We start from the raw sequence: 27,092 nt of genomic DNA on the forward strand, positions 1-27,092 counted from the left end.
CCCGCCCCGCCGTGACGTAGCGGAGCAAAGACACGCCCCCGAGGGCCCGCTCGCTCCGCCGCTTGCTTTCTGCGCACGCGCGCAGCGTGCCTCGCCCCATCCCACTCGGTCCCGCCTCCCGCCCTCGGGCGCTGCGCGCACTCCATCCGCTTCCCGGCCCGCGGCCACGTCGGGAGGTCGAGCCGGGCGCTGCCCGCTGGTGGGCGGGCGGGGTGACGCCCAGCTGCCTCGCGCGCGCTGGCGGAGGCGAGACGAGTGCCGACCGGTTTGCCCAGTGGTACACTAGTGTCGGAGTAGGCTGCTTGGAATAGGGGGATCGCTGTAACCATCCCGCGCCCCAAGTAATACAACTTCCAGCATCCGGCACATCACCCCAGGCCGCCCGCGAGCGTCCGGCGTCCCCGCGGGGCCGGCACGCGGGCCGTCCGCGCTCTTCCAGCCCGTGTGCGCTCGCTCGGCTCAGGCCCAGCCCCCGGTCCTGGTCCCCCGGAAGGCGTGGCCGAAGCCGCTATGTGCTGCCCCCGCGGCGTCTGTCCGTCCACTGTCCAGTTCGGCCCAGAGGAGCGAACTCCACGTGCCTCAGCGGTGGTTCCGGGGCCCCAAGTCGTTTGACATCTGGGACGGCTGGCGCAGCGCCCACCAAAGGCCTCCCGGTGCGTGCTGGCCACGCAAGGGTTCCCTCACCAACTCCTGGGCCTCCCGCCAGAGCCAGCCCTGCAGCCCCGCAGCCCCGCAGCCCGGGGTCCGCCCTGGTCCTGCCCGCCGGAGCCCCGCAGCCCGGGGCCCGCCCTGGTCCTGCCCGCCGGAGCCCCGCAGCCCGGGGCCCGCCCTGGTCCTGCCCGCTGGAGCCCCGCAGCCCGGGGTCAGCCCTGGTCCTGCCCGCTGGAGCCCCGCGGCCCTGCAGCCCCTCAGCCCACCCCTGTCGGCGTCTCACACGCGGGCGCGGGGCTGGCTTGTATCTACTTTCCCTGTGTTTGCTGATTTTAGTTTTTATTAAATAAAAGGCTCAGAGGAGGAGGGGCCGTGGCGTCAGGCTGCGGGGGGGCCTCGGGCCCGCCCCCTCTGTTCAAGGTGCACTGCGCAGTGGTGGTGAGGGGTAAGCGGGCGGGGAGGGCGGCTGGCAGGGCCAGAGCTGGAGGCCTGAGCCCCGCCCCCTCCTGGAAGACTCGCTGGGGCTGGTCCAGGGCTGCAGGGGCCTGGGCCTTGCTCCAGGCCGCCAGGTAGGCCCAGGGGCCCAGCCCGGGCCCCTCCCACCCAGAGGAGGGAGGCGGGGGCGGCGGGGCGCGGCTGCGGGGCGGGGTGCGCCGGCGTCACTCGTCACTCGTGCACATCCCAGATCTCGGACAGCAGGGGCGGCAGCTTCTTGTCCTGGAGTCGCAGGGCGAAGACCTGCTCCGAGTGCACGGAGCTCAGCGTGCGCAGGCTCACCAGCTTCATCAGCATGCGCGGGAAGCGGAGCTGGTCCTGCGGGCGGACAGGGCGGTGGGCGGAGTCAGCGGGCGGAGGCGGAGTCAGCGGGGGGCGGGGGGCAGTGGGCGAGTCAGCGGGGGTGGGCGGGGGGCCGAGTCAGCGGAGGGGGGGGCGGTGAGCAGAGTCAGCTGGGGCGGAGGCGGGGTCAGCAGGGGGCACGGAGGGGCGGTGGGCGGAGTCAGCTGGGGCGGAGGCGGAGTCAGCGGTGGGGGGCGGGGGGGCCGAGTCAGCCGCCCCCCACCCCCACCCCCGCGCCGCAGGCCTCCCGGGGCCCGGCCGTACTTGCGGCCTCTTGATGCGCGTGTAGGAGAGCAGGGCCTCCACGTAGGGCTGCTGCAGCGCCTCCACGCGGCCCGGCTCCTGCACGTTGGGCCGGTCGGCCGAGAAGATGTTGATGGCGATGAGGAGGGCGTACTCGGCGTCGTCCAGCCCCAGGCGCCGCATGGCCCGCGAGAACTCGAAGATGGGGTTGATGAACTCCACCTGCAGGCCTGGGGGCGGGCAGACCGCAGCAGTGTCACGCGCCTGTCACTGCTCCCCGTGTCCCGGCTCGCGGAACGTTTCCTGGGAACACTCCGCTCTGTCGCCAGCACCCTGCCTTCCTGCGTGGACACCAGGGCAGAGGGACACGCGTGGGAGCTGGGTCACATGGCATCACCCCGGGGGTCCACTGCACCCCGCAGGCCGGGAGGGAGCCATCCATCCGTGTCCCTGAGTCCCCGGGGCCTCGGCCGGGGGTAGGGTCCAGGCGACAGACACGCCGGGCAGAGCCGCGGCCTGCCAGAACACACGGACGGGTGACTGGGACAGCCGAGAGGCCCGTGGCCACGCCGGCAGGTGACCGGGACCTGAGGGCCCGGCCAGGCAGCAGGCTGCGGTGTTCGGCCTGCCAGAGGCCCCGAGGAAGGAGCCGCGGACAGCTCCCACAGTGGGCGGAGGGGAGCTGGCGTGGGTGTGGCTGCTGGGCAGACTCATCGGGAGGGGGGAGGGGCTTCCTGAGTGGTCCAAGGGGGAGGACGGACGCCTGACTGGGCCGTGGCAGAGAAAGGCGTGGGGAGTGGGCCTCCCGCTCTGCCCCAGCTGCCTGGGCCGTCCTCACACCCGGCCCCCCACTGCTCCCCGACCCCCCACTGCTCCCCGGCCCCCCACTGCTCCCCGGCCCCCCACTGCTCCCCAACCCCGGGCTCCCCGCGGTCCTGCCCTGATCTGCGCAAACTCACTGGGGCACCAGGTCTGTCCTGGGTGGTGGAGGATGGGGGTCAGGGAGGGAAAGGCTGGGGCAGAAGTGGATGTCTGAGAATAGAGATGGGGCCAGAGAGGGCGACCTCTGGAGACGGGACAAGGACGAGGGCGCGGCGTCTGCCCCGGGTGGGGGGCGCCGCTGGAGCCCTGGGCCCGGGCCCCTGCCACCCGCGCTTCTCCCAGAAGCCCCCTGCCGAGGTCGTCCCCGGGGAAGGGCCCAGGTCAGCGCTGCCCAGCGCGGCAGGCCCAGCCCGCCCTGCTCAGGGGGACCACGTCCGGGCTCTGCTTTTTCCTCATCGCCACCAAGAAGCTGCAGGTGACAGCAGACTCCTCCATCTCAACCTGCACTCCAGCCCATCGTGCGGGGCGGGCGCTGGATAAGTGCGCGCATATCCCGGTACAGGGCTGGCGCTGGATGAGCGCGCGCGTGTCCGGGTGCGGGGCTGGCGCTGGGTAAGCGCGCGCTTCTCTGGGTACGCGGCTGGCGCTGGATGAGCGCGCATATCCGGGTACGCGGCTGGCGCTGGATAAGCGCGTGTGTCCGGGTACGCGGCTGGCGCTGGATGAGCGCACGTGTCCGGGTACGGGGCTGGCGCTGGATGAGTGCGCGTGTCCGGGTGCCGGGCTGGCGTTGGATAAGTGCGCGCGTGTCCGGGTACGGGGCTGGCGCTGGGTAAGTGCGCGCGTATCCGGGTACGGGGCTGGCGCTGGATAAGTGCGCGCGTATCCGGGTGCAGGGCTGGCGCTGGATAAGCGCGCATGTCCGGGTGCGGGGCTGGCGCTGGATAAGCGCGCATGTCCGGGTACGCGGCTGGCGCTGGATAAGCGCGCATGTCCGGGTACGCGGCTGGCGCTGGATAAGCGCGCATGTCCGGGTGCGGGGCTGGCGCTGGATAAGCGCGCATGTCCGGGTGCGGGGCTGGCGCTGGATAAGCGCGCATGTCCGGGTGCGGGGCTGGCGCTGGATAAGTGCGCATGTCCGGGTACGCGGCTGGCGCTGGATAAGCGCGCATGTTCGGGTGCGGGGCTGGCGCTGGGTGAGCGCGCGTGTCGGCTCTCAGGCCAGCCGGGCCTCACCTGCGCTCCGGGGCCACACACGCGGGGGCGCCGGCCCTACCTGCCCGGTGGAAGTCGTCCTTGCTGTAGGTGAAGTCCTTCAGGAAGGTGATGCACTCCGTCTCGTGGTTGTAGCGCCGGGCCGTCTCCAGCAGCATGATCTGCAGGCCGCAGGCACCTGTCACCACCCTGCAGCGCCAGCCCCGGCCCTCCTGGCCTGCCGGGGGTCCGGCCAGGTCGTGAGCCCCTCGCCCCCCCTGGGCTTCAGCCTCGGCGCCCGCCGCACCCTCACACAGACAGGCATGTCCGCCTGTTGTTCACCATCTGCCCTGCTGGGAGTCGAGCCCAGCATACAGTAGGTGCTCAATACTCACTACCCTTGACTTGGCTCAAGTGCTGACTCCTCTAAAAAGCCTCTGGGATGGGGGGGGGCTTTAAAAAAGTTCTTGGAAAAATGATATTCAAAGAGAAGTCTGGCCGGCGCGTGCCGTAGCGTATGGTAACGGTGGCCCTGAGGCGCCGGCTCCCCATATGGGCGCCGGTTCCCGTCCCGGCTGCTCCACTGCCGTCCAGCTCCCTGCTGAAGGCCTGGAGAGCAGCAGAGGACGCTCAGGTGCTCGGCTTCCGTCACCCACACGGGAGACCCAGAAGCAGCCCCTGGCTCCCGGCTCCGGCCTGGCCCGGCCCTGGTCTCGTGGCCATGTGGGGAAGTGAATCTCTGTCTGAAACTCTTTCAAATAAATAATTTTAAAAAGAGCAAAGTTTATTTTGGTGCAAAAAATTTCTGAAATCCACGCAGGTTCCGTGACCTACATGAGTTCTCTGTAACCTTTCTGCAGAGCCCTCGTGCGCACGGCTCGTCTGCACCAGTGACGTCACCGTTTCCCTGCGGCTCCTGCAAGCCTTCCGCAGCAGCCGCTTCTCCCGCCGGCCCCGCCGGCCCCTCCAGCCCGGGCCGCATGCCTCCCTCTCACCCTGCCTCCTCTCCTGGGCTCGAGGAGGGCCTGGGACTCTCTGCTCACTCGGCTCCCGGCCCCTGTGCGGGTGCTGCCCTGGACTCCCGGCCCCTGTGCGGGCGCAGCCCCAGGGCTCCCGGTCCCTGTGTGGGTGCTACCCTGGACTCCCAGCCCCTGTGCGGGTGCTGCCCTGGACTCCCGGCTCCTGTGCGGGCGCAGCCCCAGGGCTCCCGGTCCCTGTGTGGGTGCTACCCTGGACTCCCAGCCCCTGTGCGGGTGCTGCCCTGGACTCCCGGCTCCTGTGCGGCGCTGCCCCGGGCTCCCGGGCCCTGTGCGGGTGCTGTCCCGGACTCCCAGCCCCTCTGCGGGTGCTGCCCCGGGCTCCCGGCCCCTCTGCGGGTGCTGCCCCGGGCTCCCGGGCCCTGCGCGGGCGCTGCCCCGGGCTCCCGGGCCCTGTGCGGGTGCTGCCCCGGACTCCCGGCCCCTGTGCGGCGCTGCCCGGGGCTCGGGCCTGGCACTGGCTGTTACCTCGATGGTGGACGCCTTCAGGAGCGCGATCTGGTCCTCGCGGCCCAGCTGCAGGAAGCCGGGCACCTGCTTGGCGAAGTCCACGATCTCCTGCACCGAGATGATGGCCAGCTCCGTGAAGTGGGCGAAGCGCTGCTGCCGGGCGTCGCGGGACTGGGGGTCCGCGCCCAGGGGCCAGGGCTGCGACACGGGAGACCGGTCACGCCAGGACCCCGGCGCTGACCCCGAGGCCAAGCCCGCGGCCTCCGCCTCCCGGCCCGGCCGCCCGAGGCTGGGCGGGCAGTACCGTGACTTTGGGCTGGTCAGAGAAGGAGCGCTTGTTGCACTGCAGCTGGGCGGCCACCAACTGCTGGATCATCAGCTCCTGGGCCGCTGTGAGCTGGACGCCCTCGCCTTCGCCGCAGCCCTGGCCGCTGGCTTCCGCACCCCCGGGGGACGCCCCCGGCGCGCCGGCCGAGCCGCTGCTGCCCCCCGGCTCCCCAGGCACCGGCTGCTGCTGCTGCTGCCTCCGAATCTTCTTCTTCCGGATCTGCTCCTCAGAGAGGACGCCTGGAACGGAGCCAGCGCTCAGCCGGCGGGGGCGTGGCCGGGCGGGGGCGTGGCCGGGCGGGGATGACCGGCTGGGCGGGTCGGGGTGTGGCCAGGTTCGGGGTAAGGCCAAGGCCGGCACAGTTGGGGATGGGGTAGCGCCCCGCCCCCACACTACTCCAGCATCCTGGCCTCCTTGAATTTGCAAGGGTTGGGGGCGTGGCCAGCGGGGCGTGGCCTGTCGGAGGCGGGGACAGGGCATGAGAGGGCCGGGGCCGACCGGGGATCGGGGCGTGGCCAGGGCGGTTGGGGTGTGGCCGGTCTGGGGAGGTGGCCAGGCCTTGGCCTGGTCGGGCCGAGCCCTCCCCACCCTGCACACTGCTCCCGCATCCCGGTGCCTCGCACTAGCGAAGGCCGGGGGATGTGGACGGGGCAGGGGCGTGACCGAGGGGGCGTGGGCGGGGCGGGGCGGGGCTTGGCCGACCCTCCCCACCCGCACTCACACTGCTCCCGCATCCCGGCCTCCTTGCATTTGCGCAGCCGGCACAGCTGGCACTTGCGCCGCATGAAGGCGTCCATCTGGCAGGCGCCGCCGCCGCGGCAGGCGTAGCGGCCGGCGCCGCCGTGGACCACGCTGCGCCGGAAGAAGCCCTTGCAGCCCTCGCAGCTGAGCACGTTGTAGTGGAAGCCCGAGGCCTTGTCCCCGCACACGCGGCACAGCTCGTGGCCCAGCATCTTCGGCGCCGGGCCCTTCTTCCGCTTGCGCTCCGGCTCCTCCTCCGGCTCCACGGCGACTGGGCGGGCGGGCGGGCGGACAAGGCGGTGAGGGGCCGCAAGGAGCGGGCGGCGCGTGCGCCCCAAAGAAGCGAGGCAGGGCCTCCCTCTGCCCTGCTGCCCACAGCCGTCCCGGGCCCCGTCTCACCCACGACGCAGGCTGAGCCGGCCTCATCGCTGCCTGGCACAGCAGGGTCCGCGGCCTCGGGCCAGGGCTCGGGACCCTCTTCCTTCACGGCGGGCGAGGGGGAGGAGGTGCCGGGCTGCGCGGGGCCATCTCCTGGGGGACGGGGAGACGCGGCGCGGTGAGCTCCTCCGGCCGTGCGGCTGCTCCGACCGGGGCTGGGCGAGGCACAGGGCCACTCACCAGGCGGGGCAGTGTCCAAGGAGGTCGTGGTGGGGGAGGACATGGTGGGGTCACGGAGCAGCCTGCACAACACAGGGGGGCAACGCAGGACTGGGTCAGGCCAGCTGCGGGTTCTGATGAGGGGGCCCCTTTATTCCAGCTCCCCCAGGCTCCGACTACTGCACAGGGACCCCAGCCCCAGCCGGCCGCCAGACGCTTCCCACCCATGCTCCAACTTGCAGTGTGGCCTTAAGTCCCGCCCCCTTTACAGGCCCCGCCCCAGGCCCCACCCACCTGCTCGCCCATCACTGTCCATTCTCCTTGGGGCTCACTCTGCCCGTCAGTCACAGCCCACCTGCTCTTAGCACACCTCCCCCCAACCCAACTCCGTCTCTCATTCTGATTTTTCTCAGGCCCCGCCCACCACAACACCTAGCCCCGCCCCCGCCCCTCCCGCAAGCCCCGCCCCATCACCTCGCTCCAGGTCCCGCCCCTCTCCGAGCACCAGTGGGGGGCGGGGCTCATGGCTGCGCGCGGGGACTTGTGGGCGGCCTCTCGCGTGGGGGGGTCTCCTCCCGTTGCCCTGGAAACAGCCGGGGGATGCGCAAGCTACGGAGGGGAGCGGAGGGAAGAGAGAAGGGGGTTCGTCGGAGCTGCTGGGGGCTCCTCCTGCGTCTCCCCACTCCCAGTGCTCCTGTCTCCGCCCCCTTACTCGGCTCCTCTTCCTCCGGGGCCGTAGCCCCTGACACGCCGCCGCCACCAGAGTCCCCTCAAAAGTAACTTCGCCACTTCTTCCGGCAACCCCGCCATGCGTCACTTCCGGAAGGGGTGGGGCGCGAAGGGTGACGGACTTCCGGTCCGCTGGGGGCCGGCCGAGTCGGCCGCCCCGCACGGAAGTGGTGCGCTCGCCGGAAGTGTGCGCCGCCGTGTGGCTCCGCTGGGGGGTGCGGAAGAAGAGTTCCGGGGAGTTGTGGGGGACCGCGGTCCGGCGTGGCGTGGCCGGCCCCGGACCGCGCGGTTGGCCTATCGCGCCCATCCTTGGTCCTGCGGCCGGAGAGCCGGGTCCGCAGACACCCCCAGCAGCGGCAGCGTCCCTCCCCGTGACTGGTGAAAACACGCAGTGCACGTTTGCGGAGTTTGTGGGCTGGCAGCTTCGGGGTTTTCAATGAGCTGAAATACGAACTTGGGCCGGGAAAACGTATGCGGCAAACCCTAACTTTGCTGCTGGAAGCGTTTGTAAAAGTCCAGGCTCTCCAGACCACAAGGGTCAAAGTAAAGTGTTGGCTGTGGCACGTTCCCCGCGGGGCGCGTGGACGGGGCGGGCTGGGCGCTCGGCGCCCGGATTCCGGCTGCGGACGAGCTCGGTGCTCTGCCCTGAGCCAGGCCGGCTCGCAGGGGAGCCCCTGCGTCTCCTCTGCCCGGGCTGTGCGGGCGAACCAGGCGTTTCCGAAAGCCTGGGGCTGGGGGGCCGTGGCTCCTCAGCCGGGGCGTGGCGGCTCGGGGAGATGCTGCCCGGCATCCCTGAGCCTTCGGGCCGCGCCGGCTCTGCCATCGGACCTCGCAGCAGGCCTCGTGGGCCACGCGCGATGGACGCTGACCGAGGTTCACACACGAGGCCCGACACACAGCCGAACTACATTCCCCAGCGGCCCACGCGGCCTGCTGGTCACGTGACGGGGTCCAGCCAATGGAAAGGGAGCAAAAGTACCAGGGGCTTGTAGGAGGCTGTGTGTGGAGCCTCAATCTGGTCCCAATCCGCCGTGTGCCGGAGGCCTTGTCTCGGCGAGCGCGGGCAGGGGCAGGCGGGGAGCCAGCCCTTGTTCTCCCGCGGCACCGGTCGGGGAGCTGCCCGCGGCCTCGGCGCCCGGCATGGCGGGACCCGTGGCGGGAACGCGGGTGCACACCGCCACCGTGCGGCCGCCTGCGGTTTTGCAGACAAGGCCTCCGAGAAATGACCCCTGGGTGCGGGGCGCGGGGCGACGCGACCTGGGCCCGAGCGAGTCGGGGTGGGGGGCGGCGGGGAGGGTCGTCGATCCTGCCCAGGGCAGGCTGTGCCGAAGGAGGCTCCGAGCCGACATTGGCGAGGGTCTGCTGTGTGGCAGGTGCTCTCCCAGGTGCTGAGGACCCGGGTAGCAATGAACTCAACTGGACCAAGACCCCTCCCCCTGGACCTAGACCCCTCCCCCTGTGAGAGTTGCATTCCAATGGGGAAACGGGCGGCACGAGTAGGGTTTGGTGAATGGCCCACGCCTTGGCAGCGGGCTAAGCCGCCGTGTGCAGCGCCGGCATCCCATGGGGGTGCTGGCTGGAGTCCAGGCTGCTCCACTTCTGATCCAGCTCCCTGCTGATGCGCCCGGTGTGGGAGACCCCGAGGGGGCACACGCCTGGCGCAGCCACTTGGGGGGTGAACCAGCACATGGAAGATCTCTCCCTCGCTCTCCTTTTCACCATCGCTCTTTTAAATAAATCTTTTTTTAAAGTTGTAAATCAATGATTAAATTATTTATGGGGGGATCTGCATTGTTTAAAGTAGATTTCCAATGCTTGTTAAGATCCAGGAAGTTCACTCGGGGAGATGGTGGTCCGGGGAGCGGCAGAGGCACCCCAAATTATCTGTAAGCTTGTTGGGCGGCGGCGGGGCCCCGGGCGGGTTTTATTTTTATGCGTGTGTCTCAGGGTTTGCCCCCAGGGGTCGGGGGCACAGGAAGCATCTGGGGTCTTTTCCGGCCTTGTCCCCCGCTCCCCCACACCCTCGGAGTCCGCACCTGCCCTCTGCCCTCCCGAAACTCTTGTGGTTAATGAGAGCCTCAGAATAGGGAAGTGAGAGCTGAAAGCAAAAGCGACAGGAAGTGAAGAAGGGGGCTGAGGGCTGGGGCGGTCCCGCCGAGGAGCCGCCCCCCCACCCCCGCCCTCTCCGCCCAAGGTGGGGGTCGGAGCACCAGCGACGCTGGCACACACACACACACACACCCATAGAGTACTGGGCACAGTCTTCAAGAACAGCCCGGTCCCACCTCCGCCCCAGGCCACCTGCCCAGGGCCGCTGAAGCCGGGGGCGGGGCGTGAGAGGGCGGCGCCGGGGAAGGGGACGGCTCCCGGCGCCCGGGCCCGCACTCGGAGCCCACGATGCCTCGGCTGCTGCTGCTGCTGCTGCCGCTGCTGCTGCACGCGATCCTGCTGCGCGCGCAGCCCGGGGGAGCCGCGCTGATCCGGTATGGGGACCCCCACCCCGCCATCCGGGCCCCGGAAGGACCCTCCTCCCCTCGGGTTATAGATCTGGGGCTCCCCAGCTCAGGGACCCCCAAACCTGGCACCCCAGGATCCCTGACTCCTGCTTAGGATCCCAGACCGACAAACTGGGGTTCACTCCTGAGGGCGCCAAGGCGACAGCTCCTGAGCCCCACGACTGGAGAACCCCCCACCCTCCTCCCACCACGGGGAGACCCCTGCCGATGTCAGCAGGGCTGGGACGCTGGGGGTCAGAGGTCAGAGGAGACCCCCCCCCCAGAGTCGCATGCTGCAAGCTACTGAGATCTCAGGACACCCAGTTTGGGGACCGCACCCAAGGCGTGCGACCCCCACGTTGCCTCTGCCCCCTCCTGCTCACCACCCCCTGGAGCCGGGGGGTGTCTCCAGGAAGCGCGTTCCCCACTTCACATTCCGTAGCCTCTCAAGATTGATTCACGGGGGTGGGGTGGGGGGCGCAGGCGCGCAGGCGCAGTGCACCCCAGCAGGTCTTCCCAGCAGGTGCAGGGAGCAGGGAGACCCACAGTGGGGTTCCCGGGCCGGCAGCTGCAGCCCTGCCTGGGGACTTGGTCCGAAGGGCACCTGCCCTGCCCAGGCGAGGTTCCTCCTCTCGCGTGACGCGGCGTGGCCATGACCGCAAAGTCTGACGCTTGAACGGATGCGCTCCTGGCCGGTGAGCCGCGCAGGGCAGCCTCGCGCTAACGAATCTCACACGTTCTCGAAAACGCAGCTCTGCGGCTCTGCGCACCAGCCGAGGGCGGGCTGTGTGGACCAGACTTCTAGAACTGAAACTGTGGGGTTACAAAGTGTGAACGATTAAAAAAAAAAAAAAGATATTTATTTGAGAGAGAGAGAGAGAGAGAGAGAGAGATCTTTCACCTCCCGGTTCACGCCCACATGGCTGCAAGGATTGGAGCTGGGCCACATGGAAGCCAGGAGCCAGGAGCTTCTCCCGGGTCTCCCATGAGGGTGCAGGGGCCCAAGGACCTGGGCCATCTTCCACTGCCTTCCCAGGCCACAGCAGAGAGCTGGATGGGAAGTGGAGCAGCCGGGACTCGAACCGGCGCCCGCATGGGATGGAGGTGCGGCAGGTGCTGCCTTTACCCGCTGCACCACAGCGCTGGCCCTAGTGTGAACAATACCAAAGCTTTTCAAAAGTATTTTCCAAATCATCCTTGGGAAACTGTACCAGCCACACCCCCGCAGCAGGAGTCTCCTGTTCTTTGTGTTTCTCCCACGATTCCCGATTCCCGGGGCTGAACATCTTCCCTCGTGGTTGGAAGCTGACGCCAGGAGCCAGGAATCCCATCTGGGTCTTTCACGTGGGGAGCAGGGGCCACCGCCTGCTGCCTCCCTGGGCACGTTAGCAGGAAGCTGGACCAAAGGCAGAGCAGCCGGGACTGGAACCGGCCGCCGATACGGGACGCGGGCACCGCAGGCAGAGGCTTAGCCTATGTGCCACAGCGCCAGCCCGTATAACTCATAATTATTTCCCCGCGATTTCTTTTTTTGGTCTCTTAACTATATTTTCTGCCGTGTGTGTGTGCACAGAGCTCCAGGGTTTTACAGTCGCACCTGTCAATACCCCCGCCCCGCCCCGAGTTTGGTCCTTGGTCTCATGCTTAGAAAAAGCCTTCACCCACCCACCCCCAGTTATTTAAACAGCCCACTCGCTTCGAGTGCTCTTAGAATTTTCCACTTTGTAATAACCCTTTGGTTATCCAGAGTGTATTTCAGTGTACAGAGTGCAGATAAGACCTGGCGTTTATTCAGAGAGAGAGAATGAAGCTCTATCATTGGCAGCAACATGGATGGAATTGACCACACAGAGGGCCAGCGTGGGGCTAGCAGGAGTCGCGGGGACCAGCAGCTACCACGGCTGGGAGGGAGGGGCTGCAGGGGGACCCTAACAGGTGCAGCCCAGCAGGGTAACCACCGCCGACAGCAACTGGCTGACCCCCCCCAGGAGCTGACAGAGAAGATTCTGAGTGTTTCCAGCAGGAAGAAGGGATACTGGTCTGAGTGCACCCCATCTCTTCACAGCGCACAGCGGGTAGCCTGCACGAGGACCATGTGTCCATCTAAGGGCTATTCGACAATTACCCCCCCAAAAAAGATTGTGTCTGGCACCCCCCCGCAGCCGTCCCCAGTGTGGCACAGGGGGTCCCCGGCTCCCTTCCTGGGGTTTCCGGGAAGGCTGGGGCTCCGGACACCGGCTTGCATTTCAATGACCCGGGGGGCGGGGTCTGTGGGAAGGTGCCTGCGGCCCCGGTACTCCGGGATGGATTTTTTTTTTCTTCTCATTTTCTCTCCTTTGGAAAAGAAAGGCCCCCAGGAAGGGCGCTTCCTAACCACGGGCACCCGTGCTCCCCACAGCATCCCCCTGCGGCGCGTCCCCCCTGGACGCCGGGACCTGAGCCCCGCGGGAGCCGGGGACCGGCCGGCAGAGCCCCCCGGGCTGAGGACCCCGCACCCCGGGGACAAGCCCACCTTCGTGGCTCTCTCCAACTATATGAACGTGAGTCGCCGCCCCCCACCCTGGCCCCGCAGCCCCGCACCTGGGTGACCCTGCGTCTGCCCCCAGGCCCAGTATTTTGGGGAGATCGGGCTGGGGACTCCCCCCCAGAACTTCTCCGTCGTCTTCGACACCGGCTCCTCCAATCTCTGGGTCCCGTCCAGGAGATGTCACTTCCTCAGCGTGCCCTGCTGTGAGTCGGCCGGCTGGGCCGGGGGCAGCAGGCGGGGGCCCTCCAGGAGGCCCCCCAGTGACCCTCCCCGGCCTCCGACCCAGGGTTCCACCACCGCTTCAACCCCAAAGCCTCCAGCTCCTTCCGGCCCAACGGGACCAAGTTCGCCATTCAGTACGGAACCGGGCGGCTGGACGGGATCCTGAGCGAGGACAAGCTGACGGTGAGCGCTGGCCCAGGACTGACCGGCCCGCAGCTCCGGTGGGACAGCCCGGGGCTGGAGGCGGGGCCTCCTGGGGAGGGGTGGGGCCTCCTGGGGAGGAGGTGGGGCCTCTCCAGAGGGGAGGAGGGGCCTCCTGGGGGGAGGGGTGGGGCTTCTTCAGAAGGGAGGCAAGGCTCCTGGGGAGGGGTGGGGCCCCCTGGGGAGGGGTGGGGCTTCCCAGAGGGGAGGAGGGGCCTCCTGGGGGAAGGGTGGGGCTTCCTGGGGGGGAGGTGGGGCCTCCTGGGGAGGGGGGAGGGGTGGGGCCTCTCCAGAGGGGAGGAGGGGCCTCCTGGGGGAAGGGTGGGGCCTCTCCAGAGGGGAGGTGGGGCCTCCTGGGGAGGGGGGAGGGGTGGGGCCTCTCCAGAGGGGAGGAGGGGCCTCCTGGGGGGAGGGGTGGGGCTTCCTCAGAAGGGAGGCAAGGCTCCTGGGGAGGGGTGGGGCCCCCTGGGGAGGGGGTGGGGGCTCTCCAGAGGGGAGGAGGGGCCTCCTGGGGGGAGGGGTGGGGCCTCCCCCAAAGGCAGGCAGTTCCCAGGCAGTTGGGCTGTTTCCCAGATGGGATCTCACTGGACCCTGGGCAGACGTCTTCCGGAAGTTACCAGCCCCATGTCCATCTCCCCTAGATCGGGGGCCTGCAGGGCGCCCCAGTGACCTTCGGGGAGGCTCTGTGGGAGCCCAGCCTGGTCTTCACCCTCGCCCACTTCGACGGCATCCTGGGCCTCGGTTTCCCCACCCTGGCTGTGGAGGGAGTCCGGCCCCCACTGGACGTGCTGGTGGAGCAGGGGCTGCTGGACAAGCCCGTCTTCTCCTTCTACCTCAACAGGTGCTGGGGGAGGCCCGCACCCGGAGCCCCAGCCCTCCCTCGGGTGGGCTCCCCGCAGTGCTGGACACCCAGCCCCGAGCAGGGAGCCCACCCCACACAGGAAGCTCCCTGCCCTTCAGGATGGCACCTGCCCAGCCTAAGCAGCACTGAGCCCTACCCGGAACTACCATCGCTTGACACACCAAGGAAACGCCTCATCCATTTTAATTTTTAAAGATATATTTATATATATATATATATATATATGAAAGGCAGAGTTACAGAGAGGCAGAGAGAGAGAGAGAGAGAGAGAGAGAGAGAGAGAGAGACAGGTTCTCTATCCACTGGTTCACTCCCCAAATGGCCGCAACGGCCGAGCTGGACCAATCCGAAGCCAGGAGCCAGGAGCTTCTTCTGGGTCTCCCAGGCAGGGAGCCCAAGCACTTGGGCCATCTTGCACTGCTTTCCCAGGTGCATTAGCAGGGAGCTGGATTGGAAGTGGAGCAGCCGGGACTCAAACCGGCGCCCATATGGGATGCAGGCACCGCAGGCAGTGGCTTTACCCGCTAAGCCCCAGCGCCGGCCCCTCCTCATCCATTTTAAACACTCCACGTTTTGCAGTCAAGTGCAAAGTTCCGTTCCCCACCCAAACACTCGACTTAGGAACCCTCTCTCCTTGAAGCAAGCCCCAATTCCACTGGAGGCCACTCCCCGGAAGTCCGGAATGCCCCCCCCCCCCATATAGTCCACCCAGGAAGTGCCATTCACCTTCCAGGAGGCTGGACTTTCCACTCCTGGAGCCCTGCGCCCACTCAGGAGCCGTCTCAGGCACGCCCACCTGCCTCTTAGCACACTCCTCCTCCAGCCTTCCGGGAAGCCCCCAGCCCACTCAGGGGGCCTAGCACCCTCCCTGATAGCAGGACACGCACACGCCACGTGTCCCCGCGCGCCAGCGTGGAGTACCGTGACCTGCCGCTCAGGAACGCCCCCATCTGCAGCCAAATCAGGAAGCTGCTGTCCCCAGACACCCCACGGTCCCGACGTCCAGCAACCCAGAAGTGACCGGGTCGGCGGGAAATCCCGCCCCGGGCACTGCTGGGACGGGGCAGGGGCAGCGCCCGCGACACTGACCACACTCTGCCGCCGCAGGGACCCTGAGGGCGCTGATGGCGGGGAGCTGGTCCTGGGCGGTGCAGACCCGGCTCACTACACCCCACCCCTCACCTTTGTGCCGGTCACCGTCCCCGCCTACTGGCAGATCCACATGCAGCGGTGAGCGGCGCGGCCTGCGGCGGCTGGGGGCCTGCGCTCCTAAGACCCCGCCCCCATGACTGTCCCCTTCCCTCTGACAGCGTGGAGGTGGGCACACAGCTGACTCTGTGCGCCCAGGGCTGTGCCGCCATCCTAGACACCGGCACGTCGCTCATCACAGGGCCCACGGAGGAGATCCGGGCCCTACACACAGCCCTCGGGGGGTTCCCCTTGCTGGCTGGGGAGGTGAGGACGCAGTGGCCGGCGGGTGTGGACTGGGGAGGGGCTGAGGAGGGTGTCCCAGGCAGAAGCGACTAGACCTCGTGCGGGACAGCCTGGAGCGGCGTGGGAGGGAGCAAGGGCTCTGCGGATGGCGCAGAGAAAACCCAAGACCCCTGGGGACGGGAGAAGGGGCGCCGGGTGACCGAGCCCAAGGCTCTGAGCAGGGGGCGGCCAGGGTGCACGGGGGAGCTGCGGGGGGCTGGCAGTGCGCGCACCAGACCCCCATCCCTGCCGGCTCCTCCTCCCAGTACCTCTTCCAGTGCTCACAAATCCCAACGCTGCCCCCAGTCTCCCTCCTTCTCGGAGGGGTCTGGTTTAACCTCACGGCCCAAGATTACGTCATCCAGGTAAGCAGAGGGCGCGATGACGTCATGTCACCGGGCAAGTGACGTCGTGCTAACGCCAAGGACGCGTGGCCATGGGCTTGCGAGGGTGGGGCTGGGAGCTCGGCTTCGGGGCGGCCACCGGGCCCGCGGGCAGCGGGCAGTGGCCGCACCCAGGGCGCCTGCTTGTCCCTTCAGATCGCCCGCGGCGGCGTCCGCTTCTGCCTGTCCGGCTTCCAGGCCTTGGACGTGCCGCCGCCCGCGGGGCCCCTCTGGATCCTGGGGGACGTGTTCCTGGGGACCTACGTGGCCGTGTTCGACCGCGGACACGCGAGCGCCGGCGCCCGCGTGGGCCTGGCGCGCGCGCGCTCCCGCCCCGCGCAGGCGCAGTTCCACGGGTGACGCTCGGCGGTCCCGCTACCCAGTAAAAAGCCGCTACTTCCATGCAGCAAAATACCCGAGTCGCCTTTTATTTATTTATTTATTTTTAACGAATGCGTTATGTGTCCGGACTTCAGGCGCTGGGGACGGGTGGCGTCCGCCTTTTCCGCGGTGGTGGGTGGGGGGAGGGTCCTTGTACTACAAGTCCCATGAGGCCCTCGCCCACGCCGCCGGGCATCACGGGAGTTGTAGTCCACGTCATGCTCACGTCCTGTTGGGGGCGGGCGCAGCCACAACACGCGTGGGAGGCGACAGGTCGCGACGACAGCGACAGGTGGCAGTGGAGGGGGTGGTGGCTGAAATCGGGAGAGGTTTCCCAAACCGGAGGGGAAGCGATGCCTCTCCCGGGGGCCTCAGCTGTCCCTCCTCTCTCCCCCTGGAATTCCGGGACCCCTGGGCCCGCCGTCCAGGCGGAGCTCGAAGCCCCCGGTGCTGCCCCTCCCCCGGCGGTGATGTCACTCCCCCTCCGCAGCCTCTCGCTGCCCGGAGCTGCCAGGCCTGGGTACCCCTCCCCCATCACCAGCCCCGGACCCCCCCATCCCCGCCTCGCCTGACTCGGGGTGAGTACGCGGGAGGGCCGGGCGGCGACGCGGCCCGGATTCCACTCGGGGCGCAAGGATTAGAGCGGAGAGCTTCCCCTGGATTCCGAGCCCAGGAGCTGAGACACCGGGGTCCTGGGCCGGGATTCCGCGGGCGCCCCCTTCCTGGGTTTGGAACTGGTCGGGATGGGGCTAGAAGCAAAGTACGGGCTCCTCCTCGAAGCCGGGTGTGTGGGGGGTGACGACCCTCCCCCAGTCCCAGGGCCTTGGGGGAGGGGGAGGGAGTGCCAAGGAGGAAGCCTTCAGGGGTTCCTTGCTCGGGCGCTGAGAAAGATGGACGGAGAGCAGCAGGGATGGGCTGCGGTCCGCAGGCGTGGGCAGATGGCAGCCTGGGGCGCCCAGAGCCCCATCCCCTGTCAGGGACAGTGGAGCGTCCAGGCGCACCAGTCCCCCACGTGCCCTGGGGGGCTGGGGAGGTGCCAGGCAGGAGTGACGCCATCAATTTCCCAGAGCCAGAGGGCTCCTGGGCCCCCCATCCGGCCTCCTCCCCTCGGCCCCCACTCTCTCCCACCGCCTCTGACCTTCGCCACACAGGCGCTGTGGGCAGCCGATCCCGTGCCCCAAGTGGGAGGCGGGGGCGCGGGGCGCGAGGAGGGGAGGCTGGATGGCGACTTTGGGCCTTGCCCCCGCCCCACTCCCAGCCCCTGATGCCTACCCAGCCCTGCTCCAGCGCGCAGAGAGTGGTGGGAAGTGGGTCCCATCACCAGCTAAGGGGCTGCTGGAGGGTCCTGGATCCTGGCTGGGGGCCAAGGAGGGAGCCCGGGTTCCAGGGAGGGAGGGAAACTGCCTCCCGGTCTGCAAAACTCCCTGCAGTGACGCAGCCGGAGTCCTGGCCAGAGGGTGACGGGGCCTGGGGAAGGAGGGCAGGGCCCAGAGAGAGAGGACAGAGACCCAGAGAGAGGACAGAGACCCAGAGAGAGGAGACAGAGACCCAGAGAGAGAGGGGACAGAGACCCAGAGAGAGAGGGGACAGAGACCCAGAGAGAGAGAGGACAGAGACCCAGAGAGAGAGGACAGAGACCCAGAGAGAGAGAGGGGACAGAGACCCAGAGAGAGGGGACAGAGACCCAGAGAGAGAGGACAGAGACCCAGAGAGAGGACAGAGACCCAGAGAGAGAGAGGACAGAGACCCAGAGAGAGGGGGCAGAGACCCGGGGGGGGGGACAGAGACCCAGAGGGGGACAGAGACCCAGAGAGAGAGGACAGAGACCCAGAGAGAGAGAGGGGACAGAGACCCTGAGAGAGGGGGCAGAGACCCAGGGGGGGGACAGAGACCCAGAGAGAGGGGACAGAGACCCAGAGAGAGAGGGGACAGAGACCCAGAGAGAGAGGACAGAGACCCAGAGAGAGAGGACAGAGACCCAGAGAGAGGGGACAGAGACCCAGAGAGAGAGGACAGAGACCCAGAGAGGACAGAGACCCAGAGAGAGGGGACGGAAACCCAGAGAGAGAGGACAGACCCAGAGAGAGAGGGGACAGAGGCCCAGAGAGAGAGGACAGACCCAGAGAGAGAGAGAAGACAGAGACCCAGGGAGGGTGACAGGGACGGGGCAGGGGTTGGGACAGAGACTCATGGGCGGAAAGAAACCCAAAGAAGAGGGGGCAGATACCCAGAAAGGAGGAGACAGAGCCCCATAGGGGGAGGGGACACAGATCCAGAGGGGGTGCTACAGAGGACAGGAACAGAGACCTGGGGAGTGACGGGCAGAGAAAAGAGGGAGAGAGCGAGACTCAGGGAGGAGAGGGACCGAGGAAGGAGAAAACGTGCGGAGGAGGGAGACGGGTCCTCAGCGACCCAGACGGGAGGGGGACAGAGAGGGGGTGGAGGCCCGAGGGTCACCCCCGAGAGGGGAGACAGAGCCCAGAGGGAGGGCAGAAACTCAGAGAGGTGGGGACGGAGCCGGCGGGACACAGGGACACCAGACACACAGACGCGGGAGCCGGGGTGGGGGTGGGGGGATACGAACCGGCCGCTGCACCTGCAGCAGGAGTGCGGCCAGGGACAGCGCGGGCAGAGGCCCGCAGCCCCCGACTCGGCCCTCCACTCCCGCAGTCCCCGCCCAACTCATCCCTCCACTCCCACAGCCCCCGCCCGACTCACCCCTCCACTCCCACAGCCCCCGCCCAACTCACCCCTCCACTCCCACAGCCCCCGACTCGCCCCTCCACTCCAACAGCCCCCGCCCGACTCACCCCTCCACTCCCGCAGCCCCCAACTCGGCCCTCCACTCCCGCAGCCCCCGACTCGCCCCTCCACTCCCGCAGGCGCCGCCTCTGTCGCCGCAGCCCCCGCCGCCCCGCCCCGGCGCCTGCGCACTTCCTCCCGGAGCCCAGGCCCGGCCCGCCCCCGGCCCCGCCCCGAGCTCCAGCCCTAACCGGGTCTCTCCGACACCCGACCCCACCCCAGTGTCCTCAGTCCAGATGGCGCCCCCGGACGCTCCGGCCTCTCCGCTCTCCCTCTCAGCCCCCTCCTCATCCACCCTTATCCTTGCCTTAGGCCTCCAATCTGCGGCCGGCCGCTGTCCAGGCGTGGCGACCTCTCCTGCGCCCCCTTGGAAGCTCCTGCCCGGAACCCCCCACCTCCCCCGGTTTCCCTGGGCTCCGAGACTCCCTGTCCCGGCCCGGGGATCCGGTGCCTCTCGCAGGTCTCATCCCCCCTGGCGCCCCCTCTCCCGCCCACAGCCCACCGTCGGAGACGCCCCCCGCAGGCCCCCGGCCCGGCCCCGTTTAGCCAGGTCCAGCCGGCAGCCTCGTCCCCTGCCTGGTCCTATGACGACGCCCTTAGGCTCCCAGGCCTCGCTGCGGCCCGGGGTCTCCGCCTCCGCCCCCCCAGCCTGTTCCTTCGCGGAAAGTTCCCGCCCGTCCCGCCGTCCCGCCCCCTCACCCTCTGGGCCCAATCACGATTCTGTCTACTTCTCAGGCCCCGACCCTCCCAAGCCCGGTTGGTCTCGGCGCGCTGCTCCCCGCCCCCTTCTCAGCCCATTCAAAACGGCCGCCCTCACTGCGGCCCCGCCCCTCCCGGCCAGGACTGTACTCGGCCCCCTCGGCCCCCATCTCTTTTCCCAGTTCTGCCAGGTCTCGCTCATATCTCACCCCGCCTTCCTCCTCCGCGGGCCGCCGAGCCAGGCAGAACCACCTGCCGGTCCCGCCTCCTCTGAGCCCCCGCCCCTCCACTCTGTTGCCTCCAATCCGTGTGCCTCACTCGGCGACCCGCCTACCTCGGCTGGGCGCTGTTAGAGTCCCAGCCCCGCCCACCTGCCCCAGCCAATCAGGCACGCCCCCCTCGTCCTCCCCCCACTGAGGCCCCTCCCTCTCCATCCTGCCCCTCAATCGCCTCTGTCTCCGCCCCCTACGGACCCGCCCCCTCCAGCCCCCACCTCCTCCCGCCCAATCACGCCCGTCTCTCGCCTGCGCCCCGCCCCCCTGCGCCCCGCCCCCGCCCCGCCCCCCGTCCAATGCTGAGCTCAGTCTGCGTCTCGTCGTTCCGCGGGCGCCAGGGGGCCGGCAAGCAGCAGCCGGCGCCGCCGCCGCAGCCGCCCGAGTCCCCGCCGCCGCCGTCCCCGCCGCCGCCGCAGCCGCAGCCGCCGCCTGCGCAGCTCGGCCCCGCCGCGTCCCCGGCGGGCCCCCCGGCACCCCGCGGGCCCGGGGGCCGGCGCGCCGAGCCATGCCCCGGGCTGCCGGCGGCGGCCATGGGGCGGCACGGCGGCGGCGGTGGCGACAGCGGGAAGATCGTGATCAACGTGGGCGGCGTGCGCCATGAGACGTACCGCTCCACGCTGCGCACCCTCCCGGGGACGCGGCTGGCCGGCCTGACGGAGCCCGAGGCCGCGGCGCGCTTCGACTACGACCCGGGCGCCGACGAGTTCTTCTTCGACCGGCACCCGGGCGTCTTCGCCTACGTGCTCAACTACTACCGCACCGGCAAGCTGCACTGCCCGGCCGACGTGTGCGGGCCGCTCTTCGAGGAGGAGCTGGGCTTCTGGGGCATCGACGAGACGGACGTGGAAGCCTGCTGCTGGATGACCTACCGGCAGCACCGCGACGCCGAGGAGGCGCTCGACTCCTTCGAGGCGCCTGACCCCTCGGGCGCGGCCGGCGCCGCCACGGCCGGGGGCGCCCACGACGGTGGCCTGGACGACGAGGCGGGCGCGGGCGGCGGCGGCCTGGACGGCGCGGGCGGCGAGCTCAAGCGCCTGTGCTTCCAGGATGCGGGCGGCGGCGCCGGGGGCCCGCCGGGGGGCGCGGGCGGCGCAGGAGGCACGTGGTGGCGCCGCTGGCAGCCCCGCGTGTGGGCGCTCTTCGAGGACCCCTACTCGTCGCGGGCCGCCAGGGTGAGCAACTTTCCCGAGCCCCCATCCCCTCACCCCTGCCTCTCCCGGGTGCCCCCAGGTCCTCGGAAGCTCACGGCCTGCTCCATCCCTCCACGTCTGTCCCTGGGGCTCGGAACACACCCCCCTCTCCCAGCCTTTGGATCCTGCAAAGAGCTCCCACTCTTCAAATCCCCTGGACCCCCACAAACCTCAACCCGCTCCCCAAACTACCCCCACCCTCTCTCCCCACCCCCCCGCAAGCCTCAGACGACCTCTCCTGGTCCTCAGAGTGCCCTAGGCCTCTGATCACTGCCCCCGACTCCTCCAGCGCCACTCCCCCCACCCCGAAGCCCCCTCTTCTGCTCCCAGGTCTCCCAACACCTCGCTACTTCTCTTTGGGCCGCACTCTCCCAGGCCTCCCTCGCCAAGTTTGGGTTTCCTAGTAATGGCTGACCCCATCCCCAGCCCCTAGAGACTCCCGGACCCTTGAACGCCCAAACCACTTGCCTTAGCCAGGACTCCCCAACACTGAGCCCGGAACTCTCCTCCCGCCCCCTCTTCATCCTCCCAAGGACTGTCCCCCAAGAGGCTGCCCGCCCTGCAGATCTGCTGCCGGCTTCTCCCTCCCCCAGCCCTAGAGCCCCCTTCCTAATCTGTCAAGTGCCCCCCAGCTCCCCACTTTGCCCACTGAGACCCCTCCTCTCAAGTCATCTGTCTGAAAACTTTCCTCCAAGTCTCCACCCTGCACCCCCCCATCCCCGCAGCCAGGACTGGGCCCCTCGGCCTCTCCCGCCTCCAGCAGGGAGAACCGAAGCGCCCACGCCCCAGCCTTCTGTTCCCTCCGTGCTCTCTCAGTTCCAGGCTTCCCGGCGTCTCCCCATCTCTCCCAGAAAACTTTCTGCACACACTCATAACTTCCCAGGCCGAGCGGCCGCCCTCCCCCGGTGCCTCCTGCTAACTTTCTCCCAGTCCCGGAGAGCAGGGAGGGAGACTGTGTCAGAAGGGGGGGGGGGCGGTTCACAGACGGGTAGATTGGAGAGGGGACCGAGGAGCGCTCCCAGGGGACCCGGCACCCTCCCCCTCCGAGCCGCGTCCTGGGCCGAGAAGGACGCGGAGCCGCAGTGCCGCATTCCCGCCGGGGGAGGGAGCGAGGGGGGGCCCCCCCGCAGCCACCGCGGAAAGTTTGGCCCCTGAGAAGCGCTGAGTTGGCGAAATTCGGGGTTGGGTGGGGGGAGGTGGGGAGCCAGAGGTGCGGAAGGGACGTGGCCCCAGATGCCCCTCGGGCGTCTGAGCCGTTCCCTGCCCCCCCCCCGCCCTGACCTGGGGCGCCCTTCCCTCCCCCCGTGACCCCACGGAAAGATGCTGAGATGAGGAGGATGCTGGGGGGGGAGGGTCTGGGACGGCTGGCACTGCTGTCCTGCGGAGGCTTTGTGAGCCTGCACAGCGAGCCCAGCAGGCGAGGCTGCTTGAGAGTTTGGAGCTGGGGCCGCTGCAACCTGGACAGTCCAGCCCTCCTGCCGCCCTCTTCCTCCCTCGTAATCTCTCCTTTCCTCTTGCAGAGACGCCATACCTTCCTAGCCTTTCTGACTTTCGGGGTGAGGGGTTAAACCAGCCCGACGCTGTCCGGCCTGTGCAGCTGCGCACTGCGGCGGGCGCCCACCGCCCCCTGTGCCTCGGGAGGCAAGGAGTTAATGAAGCTCCGGGTCCGGGGCCTCCCGCCGGAAAGCGGCGACACTACGGCTGCGCGCTGCCCGCTGGGCTCCAGCCCGGAAGGGGTTAAGGCGGCTCCGGGCCTCTGCGGCTGCGCACTGCGGCGGGGGAGCTGTCCGTGGTGCTGGCCGCCGTGCGCCCCGCCCCCCCGGCCCGGCCGGCCCGCCCCCACTGCGGTGCCGCAGCCTGCGCTGGGCACCCAGCTCGGAGGGGGCGGGGAAGCACGGGGCATGCGCTTTGCGGAGGCCTCTGGCCTCTTAAACCACTGCGGAGAATCCGAGGGTTGGCGGGGAAGAGTGGGCAGAGAGGCCCAGCATCGACCCCGGCCCGCCCCGAGGTCCAGGGTCCTCTGCGCCCGGAATCTGGCCGCTTTCTGTTCTGCACCTCGGGTTACACCAAGCCCCATGCCCACTGGCTCCCTACCCATGGACTAAGGCCCCCTCTGCTCCAACACCTGTCCCCTTCGCAGACACTAACCCATCCATGCCTGATAAAGTCCAGGGACCTCTAGAGCCGGGACCCATGGCCTGCCTTCCCCAGGACCTCGACCCCGCCCCCTCCTCTTAAAGGCTTCCATGGAAACCCACACCACCATGGGCCAGATTCTAGCGCTGCACCCCTAGCCTACTCCGCACCCTGCACAGACGCCCCTCGCCTCTCTGGCCCTGCCCTCTCCCTCTTCACCCGAATCCCTTGCAGCTTGGGTCCTCCAACCCCTTCCCTTCCCTATTCCACCCGACTGTGGTCCCCCCGTGCCCTCTCCAAGCGAGGTCTCCCCTTCCCAGGGCACCAAAGTCCTTAACCCCTGGCCGGTCTCAGATGCCCGCATCCCTCAATCACCACTCAGACCTCCCCAACTGTGTTCCGGGCCTCGGGCCAGCACTGCTTCTGGAGCCAAACCCTTAGTACACTCACCTAACTTCACCCTCAGGACAACCCCGTGAGTAAGCGGGGTTCAGAAAGTACCCTCTCTCCTTGCCCAAGTGAGGCAGGTTAAAAGCCAGCCAGATTCAAACCCGGGCCTTCCCACACTTAACTCCCCACCCACCTGTTCCCGTTCCCTCTCCCAGAGCTCCGAGCTGAGCCCCGAGGTCTCCCAGGACCCGGGGTGTGTGTGTGTGTGGGGGGGGTGAGCCTGGCACCCTTGCCCCCGTCCCACTGCAGAACCCGTGGACCCCTGCAGGAGACCTAGAACAGGAGGGTGGGGGAGGTGATCCCGCGGCAGAGCCAGGGGCCAGCAACGCTGTTCCCACGGAAGACGCTGCCCATCTGCTGCGCCTACTGGGGCCAGCTCCCCTCCCACTGCTTCTGTTCCTTCCTCTCCCCTGTTGTTAGTTCCAGAGGAGAGAGTGGGGTGCTGGCAGGAGCCACAGGCACAGGGTGTCTGCTTTTCCCATTCCCACCGGGCCCAGGCCGGGGGCGCCGGGAGGGTACCCCGAGGCTGCGGTCGGCCTGACGCCCGCCCGGTCACCGCTGCCCTCTCTCCCGCCCGCAGTACGTGGCCTTCGCCTCGCTCTTCTTCATCCTCATCTCCATCACCACCTTCTGCCTGGAGACCCACGAGGGCTTCATCCACATCAGCAACAAGACGGTGACGCAGGCCTCGCCGATCCCCGGGGCCCCGCCGGAGAACGTCACCAACGTGGAGGTGGAGACGGAGCCCTTCCTGACCTACGTGGAGGGCGTGTGCGTGGTCTGGTTCACCTTCGAGTTCCTCATGCGCGTCACCTTCTGCCCGGACAAGGGGGAGTTTCTCAAGAGTAGCCTGAACATCATCGACTGCGTGGCCATCCTGCCCTTCTACCTGGAGGTGGCGCTCTCGGGGCTGAGCTCCAAGGCCGCCAAGGACGTGCTGGGCTTCCTGCGCGTCGTGCGCTTCGTGCGCATCCTGCGCATCTTCAAGCTGACCCGCCACTTCGTGGGGCTGCGGGTGCTCGGCCACACGCTGCGCGCCAGCACCAACGAGTTCCTGCTGCTCATCATCTTCCTGGCCCTGGGCGTGCTCATCTTCGCCACCATGATCTACTACGCCGAGCGCATCGGCGCCGACCCCGACGACATCCTGGGCTCCAACCACACCTACTTCAAGAACATCCCCATCGGCTTCTGGTGGGCCGTGGTCACCATGACCACGCTGGGCTACGGGGACATGTACCCCAAGACCTGGTCGGGGATGCTGGTCGGGGCGCTGTGCGCCCTGGCCGGGGTGCTCACCATCGCCATGCCTGTGCCCGTGATCGTCAACAACTTTGGCATGTACTACTCGCTGGCCATGGCCAAGCAGAAGCTGCCCAAGAAGAAGAACAAACACATCCCCCGGCCCCCGCAGCCCGGCTCGCCCAACTACTGCAAGCCCGACCCGCCCCCGCCGCCCCCGCCCCACCCGCACCACGGCAGCGGCGGCATCAGCCCCCCACCACCCATCACCCCGCCCTCCATGGGGGTGACTGTGGCCGGGGCCTACCCGCCAGGGCCCCACACGCACCCTGGGCTGCTCCGGGGGGGAGCGGGTGGGCTGGGGATCATGGGGCTGCCTCCTCTGCCGGCCCCCGGCGAGCCCTGCCCACTGGCTCAGGAGGAGGTGATTGAGATCAACCGGGCAGGTGAGCGCTGCTGGGGGGTGGGCAGGTGAGGCAGGGGTGTGGGGGGGGGAGGAGGAGGAGGGTTTTGTGGGGGTGCCAGCGGGAGGTGGTGGCTGGCAGTCAGGGAGTCCAGATGGTCAGGAACCGAGGGAAGAGAGACCAGGGAGAGCTGCAGCCAGGCCGCCCAGCGAGAGGGGCTCCCACGTGAGCGGCTGGCGGACCAGCGAGGCCGAGGACCCCACTGCTGTGTGCAGGCTTCCCGGAGCAGGCCCAGAGGCTGAGCCCAGGGTTCAGGCTGGCACTCAGAGCAGAGAGAGGGAGGGAGGTGGACTGGGAGTGGTGGTCCTGCAGACCAGAGAGGGGGGCTGTGGTGGGCTGGGGGCGTCTGAGAGGAGAGAGAGGAAGAGAGGCGAGTGTCCCACCCCGGGGGGAGCCTTGCCTCAGTGGCAGTGAGCTGGGTGTCCAAGAGGAGGGAGAAGCTGGTGCCCCCCCCCCGGCCTTAAGTAGGTCAAGAAAGGGAGCTGGGACGCCCGGCCCCCATCTCGTTCCCTCGGCCGCCGACCCAGTTCCACACCAATTAAAAATAGCTCGAGTCAGAGCCTAGGGGACCCCCACCTGCCCCTCCCGCCTGTCACCTTCCCAGCCCTTCCCTAGGGTGTCCTCTTCAGTAGCCTCCTGCCCCCCCCCGCCAGCACAGCCAGAGTCTGGATACCCCCTCCCCGCAGTGGGCACCCTCCGTGCCCCAGCCTTGCCCTGCGCAGTGCATGGCCACCAGTGACCCTCACACACCAGGCTCGCATCCCAGATCTCGGCCCTGCACCCCTCCTTCTGGCCACCTCAGCACACACCCCCACCCCGCTCCTAGCCATGTCTGTCTCTAACCCACCAGGTAGTGCCCCATCCCCGGGGAGCCACCACCCTCCTCATCGCCCCCGACAGCTGCCCTCTGTGGACTTCCGCTCCCACCCCTCACTCTCTCCTCTCTGTCTGCCTGACCCCCTCGGGCTGCAGATCCCCGCCCCAACGGGGACCCGGCAGCAGCTGCGCTGGCCCACGAGGACTGCCCGGCCATCGACCAGCCCGCCATGTCCCCGGAGGACAAGAGCCCCATCACGCCCGGGAGCCGCGGCCGCTACAGCCGGGACCGAGCCTGCTTCCTCCTCACCGACTATGCCCCCTCCCCCGACGGCTCCATCCGAAAAGGTGAGGTGCCCTCCACAGGACCCCGGACCCTCCCCTTCTCCCCCTGCCCTGGCCCAGGGGAGGGAGGACAGAGCGATGGGGCGGGGGTGTTGGACTCCCCCCTTCTCACGGCCCTAAGTTGCCTCCCTCCCCAGACCCCCCCCCTCCTTACCAGTGACTCTCACCTGTCTTTATTCCATCTCCATTTCCCTGCCCACCTGGCCCCTCTGGCCTCTTCCCCCACCCCCAGCCACCGGTGCTCCCCCACTGCCCCCCCCAGACTGGCGCAAGCCAGGCCCCCCAAGCTTCTTGCCCGACCTCAACACCAACGCCGCGGCCTGGATATCCCCCTAGTGGACGAACCCCCTCCCCCCAGGGTAAGTAGCCCCCCCTCCCGATCCCCTGACTAACCCCTCCCTCCTGACTAACCCCTCGGAGACATGCAGCCCCCACTGACCGAGACTCCCAGCCCTCACCTTGAGCAGCTGCACCCGTTAACCCCCAGCTCCCCACACGGA

General features: G+C 68.6%; 3 protein-coding genes across 4 annotated transcripts; 2 read left to right on the forward strand and 1 right to left on the reverse strand.

Moving 5' to 3' along the window:
- Positions 1–973: 973 nt before the first annotated feature.
- Positions 974–7,767, reverse strand: NR1H2 (nuclear receptor subfamily 1 group H member 2). Of its 2 annotated transcripts, none has more exons than XM_051831482.2 (10): positions 7,613–7,767; positions 7,375–7,509; positions 6,922–6,983; positions 6,703–6,834; positions 6,284–6,574; positions 5,539–5,801; positions 5,253–5,432; positions 3,830–3,929; positions 1,753–1,961; positions 974–1,464 (listed from the first exon to the last, which is right to left on the reverse strand). In XM_051831482.2, exons 3-10 carry the CDS (start codon positions 6,962–6,964, stop codon positions 1,318–1,320), a joined length of 1,365 nt encoding a protein of 454 aa, XP_051687442.1. In that variant the 5' UTR covers positions 6,965–6,983; positions 7,375–7,509; positions 7,613–7,767; the 3' UTR covers positions 974–1,317. The 2 variants fall into 2 exon arrangements, with proteins under 2 accessions (XP_051687442.1, XP_051687443.1); XM_051831483.1 differs by having other exon boundaries at positions 7,375–7,483; positions 7,613–7,739.
- Positions 7,768–9,838: 2,071 nt separating this feature from the next.
- On the forward strand, positions 9,839–16,204 carry NAPSA (napsin A aspartic peptidase). Its single transcript, XM_051831484.2, has 9 exons — positions 9,839–10,112; positions 12,523–12,664; positions 12,731–12,854; positions 12,938–13,056; positions 13,716–13,915; positions 15,044–15,166; positions 15,247–15,391; positions 15,676–15,774; positions 15,949–16,204. Exons 1-9 carry the CDS (start codon positions 10,027–10,029, stop codon positions 16,150–16,152), a joined length of 1,242 nt encoding a protein of 413 aa, XP_051687444.2. The 5' UTR covers positions 9,839–10,026; the 3' UTR covers positions 16,153–16,204.
- A 3,995-nt stretch (positions 16,205–20,199) lies between these two features.
- On the forward strand, positions 20,200–26,939 carry KCNC3 (potassium voltage-gated channel subfamily C member 3). The gene is given in 4 exon segments (NM_001082658.1): positions 20,200–21,121; positions 24,306–25,413; positions 26,404–26,595; positions 26,825–26,939. Coding segments are annotated over 4 exon segments (2,280 nt in total). The 5' UTR covers positions 20,200–20,245; the 3' UTR covers positions 26,929–26,939.
- Positions 26,940–27,092: the final 153 nt, after the last annotated feature.

This window comes from Oryctolagus cuniculus, chromosome 18 (genome assembly GCF_964237555.1).
Source record: "Oryctolagus cuniculus chromosome 18, mOryCun1.1, whole genome shotgun sequence".
Classification (NCBI taxonomy): Eukaryota; Metazoa; Chordata; class Mammalia; order Lagomorpha; family Leporidae; genus Oryctolagus; species Oryctolagus cuniculus.

What these genes read in the sequence shown, in the direction of transcription:
- NR1H2 (XM_051831482.2), bottom strand. Translation starts at nt 6,964, where the DNA reads ATGTCCTCCCCCACCACGACCTCCTTGGACACTGCCCCGCCTG. An exon ending in CTTGGACACTGCCCCGCCTG is followed by an intron (nt 6,835 to 6,921) that starts GTGAGTGGCCCT and finishes CCCGTCCCCCAG; the next exon opens with GAGATGGCCCCGCGCAGCCC. An exon ending in GGCCGGGATGCGGGAGCAGT is followed by an intron (nt 5,802 to 6,283) that starts GTGAGTGCGGGT and finishes GCTCCGTTCCAG; the next exon opens with GCGTCCTCTCTGAGGAGCAG.
- NAPSA (XM_051831484.2), top strand. Translation starts at nt 10,027, where the DNA reads ATGCCTCGGCTGCTGCTGCTGCTGCTGCCGCTGCTGCTGCACGCGATC. An exon ending in CTCTCTCCAACTATATGAAC is followed by an intron (nt 12,665 to 12,730) that starts GTGAGTCGCCGC and finishes GTCTGCCCCCAG; the next exon opens with GCCCAGTATTTTGGGGAGAT. An exon ending in TGGCAGATCCACATGCAGCG is followed by an intron (nt 15,167 to 15,246) that starts GTGAGCGGCGCG and finishes TCCCTCTGACAG; the next exon opens with CGTGGAGGTGGGCACACAGC.